We start from the raw sequence: 23151 nt of genomic DNA on the forward strand, positions 1-23151 counted from the left end.
ACAGACAAGTAAACAGATACAGAGAGAAAGATACAGAGAGGAGGCAGAGAGACAGACAGGTAAACAGAGAGAGACAGACAAGCAATTTGCATACCGCCCCAACAGGTCCACGGAGGACGCCATAGCCCATGTGCTGCACACAGCAGCATCACACCTGGACAAGAGGCAGGGGAACTATGTGAGAATGCTGTTCATCGACTACAGCTCGGCATTCAATACCATAGTCCCCTCCAAACTCATAGCCAAGCTCAGGGACCTGGGCTTGAACTATGACCTCTGCCAGTGGGTCTTGGACTTCCTGACGGGCAGACCCCAGGTGGTGAGAGCAGGCAACTGCACCTCCTCATCCATCACGCTCAACATAGGGGCCCCCCAGGGCTGTGTTCTGAGCCCCCTCCTCTACTCCCTGTACACACATGACTGCGTGGCACAGCGGAACAACAACACCATCATCAAATTTGCTGATGACACAGTAGTGGTGGGCCTGATCTCTGCCAACGACGAGAGGGCCTACCTGGAAGAGGTAGAGAACCTGTCACAGTGGTGTCAGGAGAACTGCCTCTCCCTGAACGTCAGCAAAACAAAAGAGATGATTGTGGACTTCAGGAGGTCGGGGGTCAAGGACTACAGCCCCCTCAGCATCGACGGGGCACCAGTTGAGAGAGTCAACAGCTTTAAGTACCTCGGAGCCCACATATCCGAGGACTTGACATGGACCACACACATTGACAGTGTTGTGAAGAAGGCACGACAACGCCTCTACTTCCTCAGGCGCCTAAGGAAGTTCCATGTCAGTCAGAAGATCCTTAGGAACTTCTACTCATGCACAATAGAGAGCATCCTGACTGGCAACATCACCTCCTGGTTTGGGAATAGCACTGCACAAGACCGTAGCAGACTACAAAGAGTGACACGTTCAGCCGAACGCACAATTGGAGGGGGGCTTCCCACCCTCCAGAACATTTACAACAAGCGGTGCAAGGGGAAGGCTAAGAGAATTATTAAGGACTCGAGCCACCCGAACAACTGCCTCTTTGAACTGCTGCGGTCAGGCAAGCGATACCGGAGTCTTAAGGCGAGCACAGAAAGACTCAGAAGAAGCTTCTATCCCCAGGCCATCAGGCTGCTAAACGAACAATAAACACTATGCAACAACCATCAAATGCACACAGCACACACACCCACACGCACACACTCACTTAAACAAACAACACACTGCAGCACCCACTCTCCACACTTTAGAACACCTAAACACACTTTATATTTATTGATGAAGGATTGCACTACAACTCGTACACCTACTGTAAATTGTACCTAAATTGCACCTCATCCTATTTCTGCCTTGCACTATATAGTATTGTATATTAGTACACTGCATAGTATTGTATATTATATGGTAACTCAGTTACGTCTATTCTGCATCGAACATTGTACATATGTCTATACTGAACACTGTGACCTCATTTTTTTTTTACTTCTAATTTACATGCCATACTATGTTATTTTATTTCATACTTATCTTGTCTTGCACAGTCTCTGGAGCGTAACAGTAAGAAGCATTTTGTATAAAAGTATTCTGTACTTCTGTATGACAACTATTAAAGAAACTTGAAGTAAACAGATACAGAGAGAAAGATAGAGAGAGGAGGCAGAGAGACAGACAGGTAAACAGATACAGAGAGAAAGATAGAGAGAGGGGGCAGAGAGACAGACAGGTAAACAGATACAGAGAGAAAGATAGAGAGAGGGGGCAGAGAGAGACAGACAGGTAAACAGATACAGAGAGAAAGATAGAGAGAGGGGCAGAGAGAGACAGACAGGTAAACAGATACAGAGAGAAAGATAGAGAGAGGGCAGAGAGAGACAGACAGGTAAACAGATACAGAGAGAAAGATAGAGAGGGGGCAGAGAGAGACAGACAGGTAAACAGATACAGAGAGAAAGATAAAGAGAGGGGGCAGAGAGAGACAGACAGGTAAACAGATACAGAGAGAAAGATGGAGAGAGGGGCAGAGAGAGACAGACAGGTAAACAGATACAGAGAGAAAGATAGAGAGAGGGGGCAGAGAGAGACAGACAGGTAAACAGATACAGAGAGAAAGATAGAGAGAGGGGGCAGAGAGACAGACAGGTAAACAGATACAGAGAGAAAGATGGAGAGAGGGCAGAGAGAGACAGACAGGTAAACAGATACAGAGAGAAAGATAGAGAGAGGGGCAGAGAGACAGGTAAACAGATACAGAGATAAAGATAGAGAGAGGGGACAGAGAGAGACAGACAGGTAAACAGATACAGAGAGAAAGATAGAGAGAGGGGCAGAGAGAGACAGACAGGTAAACAGATACAGAGAGAAAGATAGAGAGGGGACAGAGAGAGACAGACAGGTAAACAGATACAGAGAGAAAGATAGAGAGAGGGGCAGAGAGAGACAGACAGGTAAACAGATACAGAGAGAAAGATAGAGAGAGGGGGCAGAGAGACAGACAGGTAAACAGATACAGAGAGAAAGATAGGGAGAGGGGCAGAGAGAGACAGACAGGTAAACAGATACAGAGAGAAAGATAGAGAGAGGGGGCAGAGAGAGACAGACAGGTAAACAGATACAGAGAGAAAGATAGAGAGAGGGGGCAGAGAGAGACAGACAGGTAAACAGATACAGAGAGAAAGATAGAGAGAGGGGGCAGAGAGACAGACAGGTAAACAGATACAGAGAGAAAGATAGAGAGGGGGCAGAGAGAGACAGACAGGTAAACAGATACAGAGAGAAAGATAGAGAGAGGGGCAGAGAGAGACAGACAGGTAAACAGATACAGAGAGAAAGATAGAGAGAGGGGGCAGAGAGAGACAGACAGGTAAACAGATACAGAGAGAAAGATGGAGAGAGGGGGCAGAGAGAGACAGACAGGTAAACAGATACAGAGAGAAAGATGGAGAGAGGGGGCAGAGAGAGACAGACAGGTAAACAGATAGAGAGAGAAAGATAGAGAGAGGGGCAGAGAGAGACAGACAGGTAAACAGATACAGAGAGAAAGATAGAGAGGGGGCAGAGAGAGACAGACAGGTAAACAGATAGAGAGAGAAAGATAGAGAGAGGGGCAGAGAGAGACAGACAGGTAAACAGATACAGAGAGAAAGATAGAGAGAGGGGCAGAGAGAGACAGACAGGTAAACAGATACAGAGAGAAAGATGGAGAGAGGGGGCAGAGAGAGACAGACAGGTAAACAGATACAGAGAGAAAGATGGAGAGAGGGCAGAGAGACAGACAGGTAAACAGATACAGAGAGAAAGATAGAGAGAGGGGGCAGAGAGAGACAGACAGGTAAACAGATACAGGGAGAAAGATAGAGAGAGGGGCAGAGAGAGACAGACAGGTAAACAGATACAGAGAGAAAGATAAAGAGAGGGGGCAGAGAGACAGACAGGTAAACAGATACAGAGAGAAAGATAAAGAGAGGGGACAGAGAGAGACAGACAGGTAAACAGATACAGAGAGAAAGATGGAGAGAGGAGGCAGAGAGAGACAGACAGGTAAACAGATACAGAGAGAAAGATGGAGAGAGGGGCAGAGAGAGACAGACAGGTAAACAGATACAGAGAGAAAGATAGAGAGAGGGCAGAGAGAGAGACAGGTAAACAGATACAGAGAGAAAGATAAAGAGAGGGGGCAGAGAGAGACAGACAGGTAAACAGATACAGAGAGAAAGATAAAGAGAGGGCAGAGAGAGACAGACAGGTAAACAGATACAGAGAGAAAGATAGAGAGAGGGGGCAGAGAGAGACAGACAGGTAAACAGATACAGAGAGAAAGATGGAGAGAGGGGCAGAGAGAGACAGACAGGTAAACAGATACAGAGAGAAAGATAGAGAGAGGGGGCAGAGAGAGAGACAGGTAAACAGATACAGAGAGAAAGATAGAGAGAGGGGGCAGAGAGACAGACAGGTAAACAGATACAGAGAGAAAGATGGAGAGGGCAGAGAGAGACAGACAGGTAAACAGATACAGAGAGAAAGATAGAGAGAGGGGCAGAGAGAGACAGACAGGTAAACAGATACAGAGAGAAAGATAGAGAGAGGGGACAGAGAGAGACAGACAGGTAAACAGATACAGAGAGAAAGATAGAGAGAGGGGCAGAGAGAGACAGACAGGTAAACAGATACAGAGAGAAAGATAGAGAGAGGGGACAGAGAGAGACAGACAGGTAAACAGATACAGAGAGAAAGATAGAGAGAGGGGGCAGAGAGAGACAGACAGGTAAACAAATACAGAGAGAAAGATAGAGAGAGGGGGCAGAGAGAGACAGACAGGTAAACAGATACAGAGAGAAAGATAGAGAGAGGGGGCAGAGAGAGACAGACAGGTAAACAGATACAGAGAGAAAGATAGAGAGAGGGGGCAGATAGAGACAGACAGGTAAACAGATACAGAGAGAAAGATAGAGAGGGGCAGAGAGAGACAGACAGGTAAACAGATACAGAGAGAAAGATAGAGAGAGGGGACAGAGAGAGACAGACAGGTAAACAGATACAGAGAGAAAGATAGAGAGAGGGGCAGAGAGAGACAGACAGGTAAACAGATACAGAGAGAAAGATGGAGAGAGGGGGCAGAGAGAGACAGACAGGTAAACAGATACAGAGAGAAAGATAGAGAGAGGGGACAGAGAGAGACAGACAGGTAAACAGATACAGAGAGAAAGATAGAGAGAGGGGCAGAGAGAGACAGACAGGTAAACAGATACAGAGAGAAAGATAGAGAGAGGGCAGAGAGACAGACAGGTAAACAGATACAGAGAGAAAGATAGAGAGAGGGGCAGAGAGAGACAGACAGGTAAACAGATACAGAGAGAAAGATAGAGAGAGGGGGCAGAGAGAGACAGACAGGTAAACAGATACAGAGAGAAAGATAGAGAGAGGGGACAGAGAGAGACAGACAGGTAAACAGATACAGAGAGAAAGATAGAGAGAGGGGACAGAGAGAGACAGACAGGTAAACAGATACAGAGAGAAAGATAGAGAGAGGGGACAGAGAGACAGACAGGTAAACAGATACAGAGAGAAAGATAGAGAGAGGGGACAGAGAGACAGACAGGTAAACAGATACAGAGAGAAAGATAGAGAGAGAGGGGACAGAGAGACAGACAGGTAAACAGATACAGAGAAAGATAGAGAGAGGGGCAGAGAGAGACAGACAGGTAAACAGATACAGAGAGAAAGATGGAGAGAGGGGCAGAGAGAGACAGACAGGTAAACAGATACAGAGAGAAAGATAGAGAGAGGGGGCAGAGAGAGACAGACAGGTAAACAGATACAGAGAGAAAGATGGAGAGAGGGGGCAGAGAGAGACAGACAGGTAAACAGATACAGAGAGAAAGATGGAGAGAGGGGGCAGAGAGAGACAGACATGTAAACAGATACAGAGAGAAAGATAGAGAGAGGGGACAGAGAGAGACAGACAGGTAAACAGATACAGAGAGATAGAGAGAGAGAGGGGGCAGAGAGAGACAGACAGGTAAACAGATACAGAGAGATAGAGAGAGAGAGGGGCAGAGAGAGACAGACAGGTAAACAGATACAGAGAGAAAGATAGAGAGAGGGGGCAGAGAGAGACAGACAGGTAAACAGATACAGAGAGAAAGATAGAGAGAGGGGGCAGAGAGAGACAGACAGGTAAACAGATACAGAGAGAAAGATAGAGAGAGGGGGCAGAGAGAGACAGACAGGTAAACAGATACAGAGAGAAAGATAGAGAGAGGGGGCAGAGAGAGACAGACAGGTAAACAGATACAGAGAGAAAGATAGAGAGAGGGCAGAGAGAGACAGACAGGTAAACAGATACAGAGAGAAAGATAGAGAGGGGGCAGAGAGAGACAGACAGGTAAACAGATACAGAGAGAAAGATAGAGAGAGGGCAGAGAGAGACAGACAGGTAAACAGATACAGAGAGAAAGATAGAGAGAGGGGGCAGAGAGAGACAGACAGGTAAACAGAGAGAGAGAAAGATAGAGAGAGGGGACAGAGAGAGACAGACAGGTAAACAGATACAGAGAGAAAGATAGAGAGAGGGGCAGAGAGAGACAGACAGGTAAACAGATACAGAGAGAAAGATAGAGAGAGGGGGCAGAGAGAGACAGACAGGTAAACAGATAGAGAGAAAGATGGAGAGAGGGGACAGAGAGAGACAGACAGGTAAACAGATACAGAGAGAAAGATAGAGAGAGGGGGCAGAGAGAGACAGACAGGTAAACAGATACAGAGAGAAAGATAGAGAGAGGGGGCAGAGAGAGACAGACAGGTAAACAGATACAGAGAGATAGAGAGAGAGGGGGCAGAGAGACAGACAGGTAAACAGATACAGAGAGAAAGATAGAGAGAGGGGGCAGAGAGAGACAGACAGGTAAACAGATACAGAGAGAAAGATAGAGAGAGGGGGCAGAGAGAGACAGACAGGTAAACAGATACAGAGAGAAAGATAGAGAGGGGACAGAGAGAGACAGACAGGTAAACAGATACAGAGAGAAAGATAGAGAGAGGGGCAGAGAGAGACAGACAGGTAAACAGATACAGAGAGAAAGATAGAGAGAGGGGGCAGAGAGAGACAGACAGGTAAACAGATACAGAGAGAAAGATAGAGAGAGGGGGCAGAGAGAGACAGACAGGTAAACAGATACAGAGAGAAAGATAGAGAGGGGGCAGAGAGAGACAGACAGGTAAACAGATACAGAGAGAAAGATAGAGAGGGGACAGAGAGAGACAGACAGGTAAACAGATACAGAGAGAAAGATGGAGAGAGGGGGCAGAGAGAGACAGACAGGTAAACAGATACAGAGAGAAAGATGGAGAGAGGGCAGAGAGAGACAGACAGGTAAACAGATACAGAGAGAAAGATAGAGAGAGGGGGCAGAGAGAGACAGACAGGTAAACAGATACAGAGAGAAAGATAGAGAGAGGGGCAGAGAGGGGCAGAGAGAGACAGACAGGTAAACAGATACAGAGAAAGATAGAGAGAGGGGACAGAGAGAGACAGACAGGTAAACAGATACAGAGAGAAAGATAAAGAGGGGGCAGAGCGAGACAGACAGGTAAACATATACAGAGAGAAAGATGGAGAGAGGGGGCAGAGAGAGACAGACAGGTAAACAGATACAGAGAGATAGAGAGAGAGAGGGGCAGAGAGAGACAGACAGGTAAACAGATACAGAGAGAAAGATAGAGAGAGGGCAGAGAGAGACAGACAGGTAAACAGATACAGAGAGAAAGATGGAGAGAGGGGGCAGAGAGAGACAGACAGGTAAACAGATACAGAGAGAAAGATAGAGAGGGGACAGAGAGAGACAGACAGGTAAACAGATAGAGAGAAAGATGGAGAGGGGGCAGAGAGAGACAGACAGGTAAACAGATACAGAGAGAAAGATGGAGAGAGGGGACAGAGAGAGACAGACAGGTAAACAGATACAGAGAGAAAGATAGAGAGAGGGGGCAGAGAGAGACAGACAGGTAAACAGATACAGAGAAAGATAGAGAGAGGAGGCAGAGAGACAGACAGGTAAACAGATACAGAGAAAGATAGAGAGAGGAGGCAGAGAGACAGACAGGTAAACAGATACAGAGAAAGATAGAGAGAGGGGGCAGAGAGAGACAGACAGGTAAACAGATACAGAGAGAAAGATAGAGAGAGGGCAGAGAGAGACAGACAGGTAAACAGATACAGAGAGAAAGATAGAGAGAGGGGGCAGATAGAGACAGACAGGTAAACAGATACAGAGAGAAAGATGGAGAGAGGGGGCAGAGAGAGACAGACAGGTAAACAGATACACAGAGAAAGATAGAGAGGGGGGACAGAGAGAGACAGACAGGTAAACAGATACAGAGAGAAAGATGGAGAGAGGGGGCAGAGAGAGACAGACAGGTAAACAGATAGAGAGAGAAAGATAGAGAGAGGGGCAGAGAGAGACAGACAGGTAAACAGATACAGAGAGAAAGATAGAGAGGGGGCAGAGAGAGACAGACAGGTAAACAGATAGAGAGAGAAAGATAGAGAGAGGGGCAGAGAGAGACAGACAGGTAAACAGATACAGAGAGAAAGATAGAGAGGGGGCAGAGAGAGACAGACAGGTAAACAGATACAGAGAGAAAGATGGAGAGAGGGGGCAGAGAGAGACAGACAGGTAAACAGATACAGAGAGAAAGATAGAGAGAGGGGCAGAGGAGAGACAGACAGGTAAACAGATACAGAGAGAAAGATGGAGAGAGGGGGCAGAGAGAGACAGACAGGTAAACAGATACAGAGAGAAAGATGGAGAGAGGGGCAGAGAGAGACAGACAGGTAAACAGATACAGAGAGAAAGATAGAGAGAGGGCAGAGAGAGAGACAGGTAAACAGATACAGAGAGAAAGATAAAGAGAGGGGACAGAGAGAGACAGACAGGTAAACAGATACAGAGAGAAAGATAAAGAGAGGGGGCAGAGAGACAGACAGGTAAACAGATACAGAGAGAAAGATAAAGAGAGGGGACAGAGAGAGACAGACAGGTAAACAGATACAGAGAGAAATATGGAGAGAGGAGGCAGAGAGAGACAGACAGGTAAACAGATACAGAGAGAAAGATGGAGAGAGGGGCAGAGAGAGACAGACAGGTAAACAGATACAGAGAGAAAGATAGAGAGAGGGCAGAGAGAGAGACAGGTAAACAGATACAGAGAGAAAGATAAAGAGAGGGGACAGAGAGAGACAGACAGGTAAACAGATACAGAGAGAAAGATAAAGAGAGGGGGCAGAGAGAGACAGACAGGTAAACAGATACAGAGAGAAAGATGGAGAGAGGGGCAGAGAGAGACAGACAGGTAAACAGATAGAGAGAGAAAGATAGAGAGAGGGGGCAGAGACAGACAGACAGGTAAACAGATACAGAGAGAAAGATAAAGAGAGGGGGCAGAGAGAGACAGACAGGTAAACAGATACAGAGAGAAAGATGGAGAGAGGGGCAGAGAGAGACAGACAGGTAAACAGATACAGAGAGAAAGATAGAGAGAGGGGGCAGAGAGAGACAGACAGGTAAACAGATACAGAGAGAAAGATAGAGAGAGGGGGCAGAGAGACAGACAGGTAAACAGATACAGAGAGAAAGATGGAGAGGGCAGAGAGAGACAGACAGGTAAACAGATACAGAGAGAAAGATAGAGAGAGGGGCAGAGAGAGACAGACAGGTAAACAGATACAGAGAGAAAGATAGAGAGAGGGGACAGAGAGAGACAGACAGGTAAACAGATACAGAGAGAAAGATAGAGAGAGGGGCAGAGAGAGACAGACAGGTAAACAGATACAGAGAGAAAGATAGAGAGAGGGGGCAGAGAGAGACAGACAGGTAAACAGATACAGAGAGAAAGATAGAGAGAGGGGGCAGAGAGAGACAGACAGGTAAACAGATACAGAGAGAAAGATAGAGGGGCAGAGAGAGACAGACAGGTAAACAGATACAGAGAGAAAGATAGAGAGAGGGGACAGAGAGAGACAGACAGACAGGTAAACAGATACAGAGAGAAAGATAGAGAGAGGGGCAGAGAGAGACAGACAGGTAAACAGATACAGAGAGAAAGATAGAGAGAGGGGCAGAGAGAGACAGACAGGTAAACAGATACAGAGAGAAAGATAGAGAGAGGGGCAGAGAGACAGACAGGTAAACAGATACAGAGAGAAAGATAGAGAGAGGGGCAGAGAGAGACAGACAGGTAAACAGATACAGAGAGAAAGATAGAGAGAGGGGCAGAGAGAGACAGACAGGTAAACAGATACAGAGAGAAAGATAGAGAGAGGGGACAGAGAGAGACAGACAGGTAAACAGATACAGAGAGAAAGATAGAGAGAGGGGACAGAGAGAGACAGACAGGTAAACAGATACAGAGAGAAAGATAGAGAGAGGGGACAGAGAGACAGACAGGTAAACAGATACAGAGAGAAAGATAGAGAGAGGGGACAGAGAGACAGACAGGTAAACAGATACAGAGAGAAAGATAGAGAGAGGGGCAGAGAGAGACAGACAGGTAAACAGATACAGAGAGAAAGATAGAGAGAGGGGCAGAGAGAGACAGACAGGTAAACAGATACAGAGAGAAAGATAGAGAGAGGGGCAGAGAGAGACACAGGTAAACAGATACAGAGAGAAAGATGGAGAGAGGGGGCAGAGAGAGACAGACAGGTAAACAGATACAGAGAGAAAGATGGAGAGAGGGGGCAGAGAGAGACAGACAGGTAAACAGATACAGAGAGAAAGATGGAGAGAGGGGGCAGAGAGAGACAGACATGTAAACAGATACAGAGAGAAAGATAGAGAGAGGGGACAGAGAGAGACAGACAGGTAAACAGATACAGAGAGATAGAGAGAGAGAGGGGGCAGAGAGAGACAGACAGGTAAACAGATACAGAGAGATAGAGAGAGAGAGGGGCAGAGAGAGACAGACAGGTAAACAGATACAGAGAGAAAGATAGAGAGAGGGGGCAGAGAGAGACAGACAGGTAAACAGATACAGAGAGAAAGATAGAGAGAGGGGGCAGAGAGAGACAGACAGGTAAACAGATACAGAGAGAAAGATAGAGAGAGGGGGCAGAGAGAGACAGACAGGTAAACAGATACAGAGAGAAAGATAGAGAGAGGGGGCAGAGAGAGACAGACAGGTAAACAGATACAGAGAGAAAGATAGAGAGAGGGGCAGAGAGAGACAGACAGGTAAACAGATACAGAGAGAAAGATAGAGAGGGGGCAGAGAGAGACAGACAGGTAAACAGATACAGAGAGAAAGATAGAGAGAGGGCAGAGAGAGACAGACAGGTAAACAGATACAGAGAGAAAGATAGAGAGGGGGGGCAGAGAGACAGACAGGTAAACAGAGAGAGAGAAAGATAGAGAGAGGGGACAGAGAGAGACAGACAGGTAAACAGATACAGAGAGAAAGATAGAGAGAGGGGCAGAGAGAGACAGACAGGTAAACAGATACAGAGAGAAAGATAGAGAGAGGGGGCAGAGAGACAGACAGGTAAACAGATACAGAGAGAAAGATAGAGAGAGGGGGCAGAGAGAGACAGACAGGTAAACAGATAGAGAGAAAGATGGAGAGAGGGGACAGAGAGAGACAGACAGGTAAACAGATACAGAGAGAAAGATAGAGAGAGGGGGCAGAGAGAGACAGACAGGTAAACAGATACAGAGAGAAAGATGGAGAGAGGGGGCAGAGAGAGAGACAGACATGTAAACAGATACAGAGAGAAAGATAGAGAGAGGGGACAGAGAGAGACAGACAGGTAAACAGATACAGAGAGATAGAGAGAGAGAGGGGGCAGAGAGAGACAGACAGGTAAACAGATACAGAGAGATAGAGAGAGAGGGGCAGAGAGAGACAGACAGGTAAACAGATACAGAGAGAAAGATAGAGAGAGGGGGCAGAGAGAGACAGACAGGTAAACAGATACAGAGAGAAAGATAGAGAGAGGGGGCAGAGAGAGACAGACAGGTAAACAGATACAGAGAGAAAGATAGAGAGAGGGGGCAGAGAGAGACAGACAGGTAAACAGATACAGAGAGAAAGATAGAGAGAGGGCAGAGAGAGACAGACAGGTAAACAGATACAGAGAGAAAGATAGAGAGAGGGGACAGAGAGAGACAGACAGGTAAACAGATACAGAGAGAAAGATAGAGAGAGGGGGCAGAGAGAGACAGACAGGTAAACAAATACAGAGAGAAAGATAGAGAGAGGGGCAGAGAGAGACAGACAGGTAAACAGATACAGAGAGAAAGATAGAGAGAGGGGGCAGAGAGACAGACAGGTAAACAGAGAGAGAGAAAGATAGAGAGAGGGGGCAGAGAGAGACAGACAGGTAAACAGATACAGAGAGAAAGATAGAGAGAGGGGGCAGAGAGAGACAGACAGGTAAACAGATACAGAGAGAAAGATAGAGAGAGGGGGCAGAGAGAGACAGACAGGTAAACAGATACAGAGAGAAAGATAGAGAGAGGGGGCAGAGAGAGACAGACAGGTAAACAGATACAGAGAGATAGAGAGAGAGGGGGCAGAGAGAGACAGACAGGTAAACAGATACAGAGAGAAAGATAGAGAGAGGGGGCAGAGAGACAGACAGGTAAACAGATACAGAGAGAAAGATGGAGAGAGGGGCAGAGAGAGACAGACAGGTAAACAGATACAGAGAGAAAGATAGAGAGAGGGGGCAGAGAGAGACAGACAGGTAAACAGATACAGAGAGAAAGATAGAGAGAGGGGGCAGAGAGAGACAGACAGGTAAACAGAGAGAGAGAAAGATAGAGAGAGGGGACAGAGAGAGACAGACAGGTAAACAGATAGAGAGAAAGATGGAGAGAGGGGACAGAGAGAGACAGACAGGTAAACAGATACAGAGAGAAAGATAGAGAGAGGGGGCAGAGAGAGACAGACAGGTAAACAGATACAGAGAGAAAGATAGAGAGAGGGGGCAGAGAGAGACAGACAGGTAAACAGATACAGAGAGATAGAGAGAGAGGGGGCAGAGAGAGACAGACAGGTAAACAGATACAGAGAGAAAGATAGAGAGAGGGGGCAGAGAGAGACAGACAGGTAAACAGATACAGAGAGAAAGATAGAGAGAGGGGGCAGAGAGAGACAGACAGGTAAACAGATACAGAGAGAAAGATAGAGAGGGGACAGAGAGAGACAGACAGGTAAACAGATACAGAGAGAAAGATAGAGAGAGGGGGCAGAGAGAGACAGACAGGTAAACAGATACAGAGAGAAAGATAGAGAGAGGGGGCAGAGAGAGACAGACAGGTAAACAGATACAGAGAGAAAGATAGAGAGAGGGGGCAGAGAGAGACAGACAGGTAAACAGATACAGAGAGAAAGATAGAGAGGGGACAGAGAGAGACAGACAGGTAAACAGATACAGAGAGAAAGATGGAGAGAGGGGGCAGAGAGAGACAGACAGGTAAACAGATACAGAGAGAAAGATGGAGAGAGGGCAGAGAGAGACAGACAGGTAAACAGATACAGAGAGAAAGATAGAGAGAGGAGGCAGAGAGAGACAGACAGGTAAACAGATACAGAGAGAAAGATAGAGAGAGGGGGCAGAGAGAGACAGACAGGTAAACAGATACAGAGAGAAAGATGGAGAGAGGGGCAGAGAGAGACAGACAGGTAAACAGATACAGAGAGAAAGATAGAGAGAGGACAGAGACAGGTGAACAGAGAGACAGGTTCCTACCTGACTGAAGCAGTCTCTCTTGCTGAGTCTGTCTGTGATCAGTTTGGTCCACTGCTCCACGGAAAGTTCGGGAACCTCCTGGACACAACAGAACATCTGCTGTAAAGCCCCAGGGAATAGAACCCCTAACCCTGGCCCTGTCAGTGCATTGCTCTACTCATAGTTACATAGGGAATGGAACCCTTAACTCTGTCAGTGTTAGTGCCTTGCTCTACCGATTGAGCTACACAGGGAATAGAACCCCTAACCCTGGCCCTGTCAGTGTATTGCTCTACTCAGTTACATAGGGAATAGAAGCCCTAACTCTGGCAGTGTTAGTGCCTTGCTCTACCCATTGAGCTACACAGGGAATAGAACCCCTAACTATGTCAGTGTTAGTGCCTTGCTCTACCCATTGAGCTACACAGGGAATAGAACCCCTAACTATGTCAGTGTTAGTGCCTTGCTCTACCCATTGAGCTACACAGGGAATAGAACCCCTAACTCTGTCAGTGTTAGTGCCTTGCTCTACCCATTGAGCTACACAGGGAATAGAACCCCTAACTATGTCAGTGTTAGTGCCTTGCTCTACCCATTGAGCTACACAGGGAATAGAACCCCTAACTATGTCAGTGTTAGTGCCTTGCTCTACCCATTGAGCTACACAGGGAATAGAACCCCTAACTATGTCAGTGTTAGTGCCTTGCTCTACCCATTGAGCTACACAGGGAATAGAACCCCTAACTATGTCAGTGTTAGTGCCTTGCTCTACCCATTGAGCTACACAGGGAATAGAACCCCTAACTATGTCAGTGTTAGTGCCTTGCTCTACCCATTGAGCTACACAGGGAATAGAACCCCTAACTATGTCAGTGTTAGTGCCTTGCACACTCCCCTACGCAGGAAATGGACCTGTCTCAAAACCCTGCCCCTTTTCTTGATCCTCCAATCACAACTGTCGCTTACCTCGGACAAACCAAGTTTGTCCGAGGTAAGCGACAGTTGTGATTGGAGGATCAAGAAAAGGGGCAGGGTTTTGAGACAGGTCCATTGGACAACGTTCCACTGATGTCAAACATCTCTGCCCAAGTAAACTAACTGAAAATGTATTGAAAAGTTACGTTCACTTACTAAAACGTCTAGCTGATTCTACACAAGACCAAACTCTGATCAGTGTTCCCCCTGGAAAAAAATGTCAACAGCGGTTCTGTGCCGGAATCCATATTTGTGGGTGCGCAAAGCGCACGTGCCGCCAGAATCCATATTAGTGCACGCTGCCGGAAAAATAACTTAAAACTACCTTAGAATTGTTCGAGATTATTCATGTTCATGGAGTCATGTGGGTGTGAATTTGCTAGGATGTTTTGGGTGTGTACGCTGACACTAGAAGTGCTGTATTTGGTACAATAAGTCCAATATTGAGTAGAATTATCTTGAATGATCTTATCCCACTGGCAGATCATTTAGCTTATTTAAAAAAGATTATATAATAATTATATTAAATATATATATATTATTATAATAAATTATTATTATTTGTTTATCATTCTTTCCAAAAGCAAAGAGGTCTAGAAGCGTGGCTAACGCTAATGGTGCGCATACCAGCGAGGCTAACTGCCTAAGAAAACGGGCACAGAGGCACTGAAAGAGGATTTCACCCGTCTAATGAACACACTGACTAGACAAATATCAAGATGTATCCATCAGTGGACCAATCGCATGCTTTCGCAGAGGACAAGAAGCCTTCAGTCGACTCCTTCAGACATTAAGCACCCCCCACAGCCCAAATAGAATGGTATATATAAAAAGATATATACATTATACAGTATATATAATATTATTAAAATAAATATATATATTGCATTTGGGGGGTAGTCTGGTTCAGAGCAGCATATAAGGGATACACTGACACTACTCTAACTGTGTGTGTGTGTGTGTGTGTGTGTGTGTGTGTGTGTGTGTGTGTGTGTGTGTGTGTGTGTGTGTGTGTGTGTGTGTGTGTGTGTGTGTGTGTGTGTGTGTGTGTGTGTGTGTGTGTGTGTGTGCGTGCGTGCGTGCATGCGTGCGTGTGTGTGGTCTACCTGCTGTGGCGTGGTGATGTCAGACTTGTCTCCCAGCAGGCTATTGGTTGACACATGGATGGCTCTGAGCTGCTCACACAACCTCCTGGCCTAGAACAGTAATTTACATAATGATAACAACAACAACAATGGTGATACTATCTATCTATGTGTCTGTGTGTCTATGTGTCTGTGTGTCTATGTCTGTGTGTCTATGTGTCTATGTGTCTATGTGTCTGTGTGTCTGTCTGTCTGTCTGTCTGTGTGTCTGTGTGTCTGTGTGTCTGTGTGTCTGTGTGTCTAAGTGTGTCTGTGTGTCTATGTGTCTGTGTGTCTATGTGTCTGTGTGTCTGTGTGTCTATGTGTCTGTGTGTCTATGTCTGTGTGTCTGTGTGTCTCTCTATGTGTCTGTGTGTCTATGTGTCTGTGTGTTTATGTCTGTGTGTCTGTGTGTCTATGTGTCTGTGTGTTTATGTGTCTATGTGTCTGTGTGTCTGTGTGTCTCTCTATGTGTCTGTGTGTTTATGTGTCTGTGTGTCTATGTGTCTGTGTGTCTATGTCTGTGTGTCTGTGTGTCTCTCTATGTGTCTGTGTGTCTATGTGTCTGTGTGTCTATGTGTCTGTGTGTTTATGTGTCTATGTGTCTGTGTGTCTGTGTGTCTCTCTATGTGTCTGTGTGTTTATGTCTTTTTTAATTATTTTGAAACGTTTTTTTATTTTTTACTCTGGTGTTTAAATTTCTGTGAATATTGTTTTTATTATGTACTGTTTACATTTTGTACAATCGAGGGGACAGAGAGAGAAAGAGAGATATTATTAAAATAAATATATATATTGCATTTGGGGGGTAGTCTGGTTCAGAGCAGCATATAAGGGATCTCCCAGACATGCCACCAGTCATGCACCTGGACACCCCACCACACTTCTCTGAGACCAGTCAAGCCATTGCGGGTCTAAAGAACAATAAAAGCCCTGGACCCGATGGCATCCCAGCAGAGGTTTTCAAACACGGAGGGTACCTCCTCACGCGCCGTCTGCACCTCCTGATCTGCAACATCTGGGAACATGAGACCCTCCCACAGGACTGGAAGGATGCAAACATTGTGGTCATCTACAAGCAGAAAGGGGACAGAGCAGTCTGCGGAAACAGCCGTGGAATCTCTCTCCTCTCCATCGCAGGGAAAGTGCTGGCGAAGATCATGCTGAACAGGCTGGTGGAAAACATCTCTGAAGCTGCGCTTCCGGAAACGCAATGTGGCTTTCGGAAGACCAGATCCACCACCGACATGGTCTTTGTCCTGAGGCAGCTGCTAGAGAAGAGCAGAGAGCATCGCAAGGATCTTTACATAGCCTTCATAGACCTAAGCAAAGCCTTCGACACCATCAGCCGTGAGCTGCTCTGGAAACTCCTCAACAAACTTGGGGTACCACCCAAGTTTCTCTCCATCCTTCAGCAGCTGCATGACGGGATGCAAGCCAGAGTCCAGACGGGTGAACTCCAGTCAGAATCCTTTAAGGTTAATGTTGGGGTGAAGCAGGGCTGTGTCTTGGCTCCGGTGCTCTTTAATCTCCTCCTCTCTGCCGTCACCTGCCTCTTCCGCCGAGCCATGGGACATGAAGACGGTGTCCATGTGGAATACCGCCTTGATGGTAGCCTCTTCAACATCCGCCGGCTCCAGGCACACACAAAGACAAAATCCTGCCAAGTATGTGAGCTACAGTACGCTGATGACTGTGCCATCTTAGCTCACAGTCCAGAGTCTATGCAGCATGCTCTCGACACCATATCCAGCCTGTACCAATCCTTCGGTCTCCAGGTCAACATACAAAAAACCGAAGTCATGTCCCAACTCACTTCCCGAACCTCTACACCTCCCAGTTTTCACATAAACGGTGTTCCACTCAAAACAGTGGATCATTTCACCTACCTCGGCTCCACTCTGTCCTCATGCTGCTCCCTTGACGCGGAGATACACACACGTATCAATAAAGCGGCATCATCCTTTGGACGCCTACGCAGCAGGGTTTTTGAAAACCGAAACCTGAAGATCAGCACCAAGGTTGCCGTTTACAACGCAGTATGTCTCTCCACTCTGCTCTATGGAGCAGAATCCTGGACCCCATACCGCCGGCACATCACCAACTTGGACGCTTTCCACATCCGTTGCCTCCAAAGGATCCTCGGCCTGACCTGGGAAGATCGAGTCCCCCACACAGACATCCTCAACAACACCAACTCAATCTGTATGGCCGCAGCTGTGGCCAAAAAACATCTTCGTTGGATAGGGCACACCATACGTATGCCTGACCACCGCCTGCCCCGCCAAGTCCTCTATGGCCAACTGAGAGGAGCAAAGCGGGCTGCTGGAGGCCAAAAGAGACGCTTTAAGGACTACACCAGGGACCTCCTAAAGTGTGCAAACATCACGCAGCTTGAAACTCTGGCACTCGACAGATCAGCCTGGCAAGTCACTTGTGCCACTGCAGTTTCCCAAATACACCAAACGAACCAAGACCGAAGATCTGAGAGGCGCACGCAACGACACCAGCGGGCGGCTGGCATCCCCCAGGTATCTGGCTTCCCTTGCGCCATCTGTGGACGGGTGTGCGGCTCAAGGATCGGACTCAACGCCCACGAGAAGTGGCACCAGCGGCAGTGTCGCTAACTCCCCTCCCCACCCCCCCTCTCCCCATCCCTGGAGCAAGCGTCATCATCGAACACGATGGACAGCTAAGAGTGTGTGTGTGTGTGTGTGTGTGTGTGTGTGTGTGTGTGTGTGTGTGTGTGTGTGTGTGTGTGTGTGTGTGTGTGTGTGTGTGTGTGTGTGTGCGTGCGTGTGTGCGTGCGTGCGTGCGTGCATGCGTGCGTGTGTGTGGTCTACCTGCTGTGGCGTGGTGATGTCAGACTTGTCTCCCAGCAGGCTATTGGTTGTGTGTCTGTGTGTCTGTGTGTCTGTGTGTCTGTGTGTCTGTGTGTCTGTGTGTATGTGTGTCTGTATGTCTATGTGTCTGTGTTTCTATGTGTCTGTGTCTGTGTGTCTATGTGTCTGTGTGTCTGTGTGTCTGTGTGTCTAAGTGTCTGTGTGTCTGTGTGTCTGTGTGTCTGTGTGTCTGTGTGTATGTGTGTCTGTGTGTCTGTGTGTCTGTGTGTCTATGTGTCTGTGTGTCTGTGTGTCTATGTCTGTGTGTCTATGTGTCTGTGTGTCTGTGTGTCTGTGTGTCTGTGTGTCTGTGTGTCTGTGTGTCTGTGTGTCTGTGTGTCTATGTGTCTGTGTGTCTGTGTGTCTGTGTGTCTATGTTTCTGTGTGTCTGTGTGTCTGTGTGTCTGTGTGTCTGTGTGTCTGTGTGTCTATGTGTCTATGTGTCTATGTGTCTGTGTGTCTGTGTGTCTGTGTGTCTGTGTGTCTATGTCTGTGTGTCTAAGTGTCTATGTGTCTGTGTGTCTGTGTGTCTAAGTGTCTGTGTGTCTAAGTGTCTGTGTGTCTGTGTGTCTGTGTCTGTCTATGTGTCTGTGTGTCTATGTGTCTATGTGTCTATGTGTCTATGTGTCTGTGTGTCTGTGTGTTTATGTGTCTATGTGTCTGTGTGTTTATGTGTCTATGTGTCTGTATGTTTATGTGTCTATGTGTCTATGTGTCTATGTGTCTGTGTGTCTGTGTGTTTATGTGTCTATGTGTCTGTGTGTTTATGTGTCTATGTGTCTGTATGTTTATGTGTCTATGTGTCTGTATGTTTATGTGTCTATGTGTCTGTATGTTTATGTGTTTATGTGTCTGTATGTTTATGTGTCTATGTGTCTGTATGTTTATGTGTCTATGTGTCTGTATGTTTATGTGTCTATGTGTCTGTATGTTTATGTGTCTATGTGTCTGTATGTTTATGTGTCTATGTGTCTGTATGTCTATGTGTCTGTGTGTTTATGTGTCTATGTGTCTGTATGTTTATGTGTTTATGTGTCTGTGTGTTTATGTGTCTGTATGTTTATGTGTTTATGTGTCTGTATGTTTATGTGTCTATGTGTCTGTGTGTTTATGTGTCTATGTGTCTGTATGTTTATGTGTCTGTATGTTTATGTGTTTATGTGTCTGTATGTTTATGTGTTTATGTGTCTGTATGTTTATGTGTCTATGTGTCTGTATGTTTATGTGTTTATGTGTCTGTATGTTTATGTGTCTATGTGTCTGTGTGTTTATGTGTCTATGTGTCTGTATGTTTATGTGTTTATGTGTCTGTGTGTTTATGTGTCTGTATGTTTATGTGTTTATGTGTCTGTATGTTTATGTGTCTATGTGTCTGTGTGTTTATGTGTCTATGTGTCTGTATGTTTATGTGTCTGTATGTTTATGTGTCTATGTGTCTGTATGTTTATGTGTTTATGTGTCTGTATGTTTATGTGTCTATGTGTCTGTGTGTTTATGTGTCTATGTGTCTGTATGTTTATGTGTTTATGTGTCTGTATGTTTATGTGTGTATGTGTCTGTGTGTTTATGTGTCTATGTGTCTGTATGTTTATGTGTCTATGTGTCTGTATGTTTATGTGTTTATGTGTCTGTATGTTTATGTGTGTATGTGTCTGTGTGTGCTCCTCACCATGGTGGTCTTTCCTGAAGCATAGGGTCCGAGCAGCAGAATCCTGGGGACTAAGACAGACTGCTGTTATCCTGGTGATAAGATCAATAATATTATCAACTCATCAATAAACATATTAGTATCTTGCTGATAACATCAATAATATGATCAACTAACTCTGGGACAGTTCAGGAACCATTGGACCTTAGTTTTTAACAGACTTCCATTTTCTTCTGTATTATTATTTTTCAGGGTCATATAATCTTTATTTCAGGGGCATTCCCTGGTTTCAGGCCCATTCATTCACTATCATGAATAAACACTGTAATCTACATGGTCTTCTTTAGAAATGTTGTTTATCCCTTTAAGCCGTGTGGTGGGCGGGGCTACTGAATAGTGAACTATCTCTTTAAGTTGTGCACTGTGGGCGGGGCTACTGAATAGTGAACTATCTCTTTAAGCTGTGTGCTGTCGGCGGGGCTACTAAATAGGGAACTATCTCTTTAAGCTGTGTGCTGTGGGCGGGGCTACTGAATAGTGAACTATCTCTTTAAGCTGTGTGCTGTGGGCGGGGCTACTGAATAGTGAACTATCTCTTTAAGCTGTGTGCTGTGGGCGGGGCTACTGAATAGTGACTATCTCTTTAAGTTGTGTGCTGTGGGCGGGGCTACTGAATAGTGACTATCTCTTTAAGTTGTGCACTGTGGGCGGGGCTACTGAATAGGGAACTATCTCTTTAAGCTGTGTGCTGTGGGCGGGGCTACTGAATAGGGAACTATCTCTTTAAGCTGTGTGCTGTGGGCGGGGCTACTGAATAGTGAACTATCTCTTTAAGTTGTGCACTGTGGGCGGGGCTACTGAATAGTGAACTATCTCTTTAAGTTGTGCACTGTGGGCGGGGCTACTGAATAGTGAACTATCTCTTTAAGTTGTGCACTGTGGGCGGGGCTACTGAATAGTGAACTATCTCTTTAAGTTGTGCACTGTGGGCGGGGCTACTGAATAGTGAACTATCTCTTTAAGCTGTGTGCTGTGGGCGGGGCTACTGAATAGTGAACTATCTCTTTAAGTTGTGCACTGTGGGCGGGGCTACTGAATAGTGAACTATCTCTTTAAGTTGTGCACTGTGGGCGGGGCTACTGAATAGTGAACTATCTCTTTAAGTTGTGCACTGTGGGCGGGGCTACTGAATAGTGAACTATCTCTTTAAGCTGTGTGCTGTGGGCGGGGCTACTGAATAGTGACTATCTCTTTAAGTTGTGTGCTGTGGGCGGGGCTACTGAATAGTGACTATCTCTTTAAGTTGTGCACTGTGGGCGGGGCTACTGAATAGGGAACTATCTCTTTAAGCTGTGCGCTGTCGGCGGGGCTACTGAATAGGGAACTATCTCTTTAAGCTGTGTGCTGTGGGCGGGGCTACTGAATAGGGAACTATCTCTTTAACACTTTGATCGCCAGGGTTAAATTTATAATTTACCATCCTTCGCCAGCCCTATTTAACATGGAGAAGTTCCCCTTCTTTGCAGGGCTATAACTTTTTTAATTGTATTGCTAAATTGACATAACTATGGCCCATTCAACGTCCTATATCTATTGTTCAGGGTGTAGCAACGTTATACTTTTTCATTCACATATTCATACTAAAATACAGTCTAAAGTATAAGTATGTTTTTATCGTTTTCTGCAGCTTTCTACAGAACGTGATTTATAGCCCCAAATGCATTATATTGATGATGAAATACAGTTTGATAGGAATCTGCGCGAGATAAAAAATTTCAAATGGACGTGCTTCTAGAAGTTACTAAGTATGATCTGATGATGACCGGATGGGGGGGGGGGGGGTCGTTTATAATTCCGTGGCCAACGTTAGATGATTCATTTAGTGTGGGTGATATGATCATTAGAGCAGTTAGTATCGAACACGGTGAAAAAAAAACGCTGAATCTTACCGTAGCTTCCTCGCGCCGTTGGGCGATGAGCGTGGAACAGAAATGTTCCTATTATGGGATGTAGAAATATCCGATCCATTTCCAGGTTGTATAATAGTATATACGTCCAAATCATGTTGTTTATCGAGTTATTTGCAACCGATCGATGTCCAGTGTATCAAGATGGAGTCCCGCTAACGATAGCGAGTGCCCGGACGAAATATGGGCGAGCACCACTTCAGGCGCGTCACTTCCTGTTTGGGCGATCCGCCGATCGGCCACCAGATGGCGCTCTTGAACCGTTGGAGAGTTGAGAAGGGCTCAACAGTAGATCTCAGGTCTCCGGGGGAGAAATATGATTTCGATCACAGATTTTTGAAATATTGATATCAAAGACGTGGTACGGCGTCTTTGGCAGAATGAGCATGGCGAGGAAAGACGTTGTACGGCGGTTTTGGCGACCATAGTGTTAAGCTGTGTGCTGTGGGCGGGGCTACTGAATAATGAACTATCTCTTTAAGCGGTGTGCTGTGGGTGGGGTTACTGAATAGTGAACTATCCCTTTAAGCTGTGTGCTGTGGGCAGGGCTACTGAATAGTGAACTGTCTCTTTAAGCTACTGACCCTCCACATGGCCTCTCTTCAGCAGAGTCAGGAGGTGGGAGACTGGATCCTCAGGCTTAACCACCATTAGACTGGAAATCATGGTCTGAAACACACAATGATGATGATGATGATGATGATGATGATGATGATGATGATGATGATGATGATGATGATGATGATGATGATGATGGATGACGTCGATGATTATATTTTGCTTCACATTTTACAGGATAATAAAGACACCAAACATAAAAATTACAACAATTAAGATTGACGTAAAAACTCTACAGCATTTTGCAATTATTAATAATAATAATAATAATAATAATAATAATAATAATAATAATAATAATAATAATAATAATAATAATAATAATAATAATAATAATAATAATAATAATAATAATAATAACACTACTACTAATAATACATTTACATTTTACATTTAGCTGACACTTTTATCCAAAGCGAGGTCAGCAAGAGGGGACCCTCTGAGGGGTATATCTCTGGCAGCAAGAGGGGACCCTCTGAGGGGTATATCTCTGGCAGCAAGAGGGGCCCCTCTGAGGGGTATATCTCTGGCAGCTAAGGGTCAAGAGGGGCCCCTCTGAGGGGTATATCTCTGGCAGCTAAGGGTCAAGAGGGGCCCCTCTGAGGGGTATATCTCTGGCAGCTAAGGGTCAAGAGGGGACCCTCTGAGGGGTATATCTCTGGCAGCTAAGGGTCAAGAGGGGACCCTCTGAGGGGTATATCTCTGGCAGCTAAGGGTCAA

The 23151-nt window shown here is 45.9% G+C and overlaps 1 protein-coding gene across 1 annotated transcript in view; it reads right to left on the minus strand.

Annotated features, from left to right (window-relative positions):
* ak8 (adenylate kinase 8) overlaps positions 1-23151 on the minus strand; it is a 104249-nt gene that overhangs the window by 76984 nt on the left and 4114 nt on the right. Inside the window, exons 2-5 of the mRNA XM_084309353.1 lie at positions 22398-22482; positions 19868-19917; positions 15299-15388; positions 13239-13316 (exon numbers count right to left, since the gene is read on the minus strand). Of these exons, the coding sequence (XP_084165479.1) occupies positions 13239-13316; positions 15299-15388; positions 19868-19917; positions 22398-22482 (303 nt within the window). The remainder of the gene's footprint in view (positions 1-13238; positions 13317-15298; positions 15389-19867; positions 19918-22397; positions 22483-23151) is intronic.

The sequence above is a fragment of the Notolepis coatsorum genome, assembly GCF_963971535.1.
Source record: "Notolepis coatsorum genome assembly, chromosome: 2".
NCBI lineage: Eukaryota > Metazoa > Chordata > Actinopteri > Aulopiformes > Paralepididae > Notolepis > Notolepis coatsorum.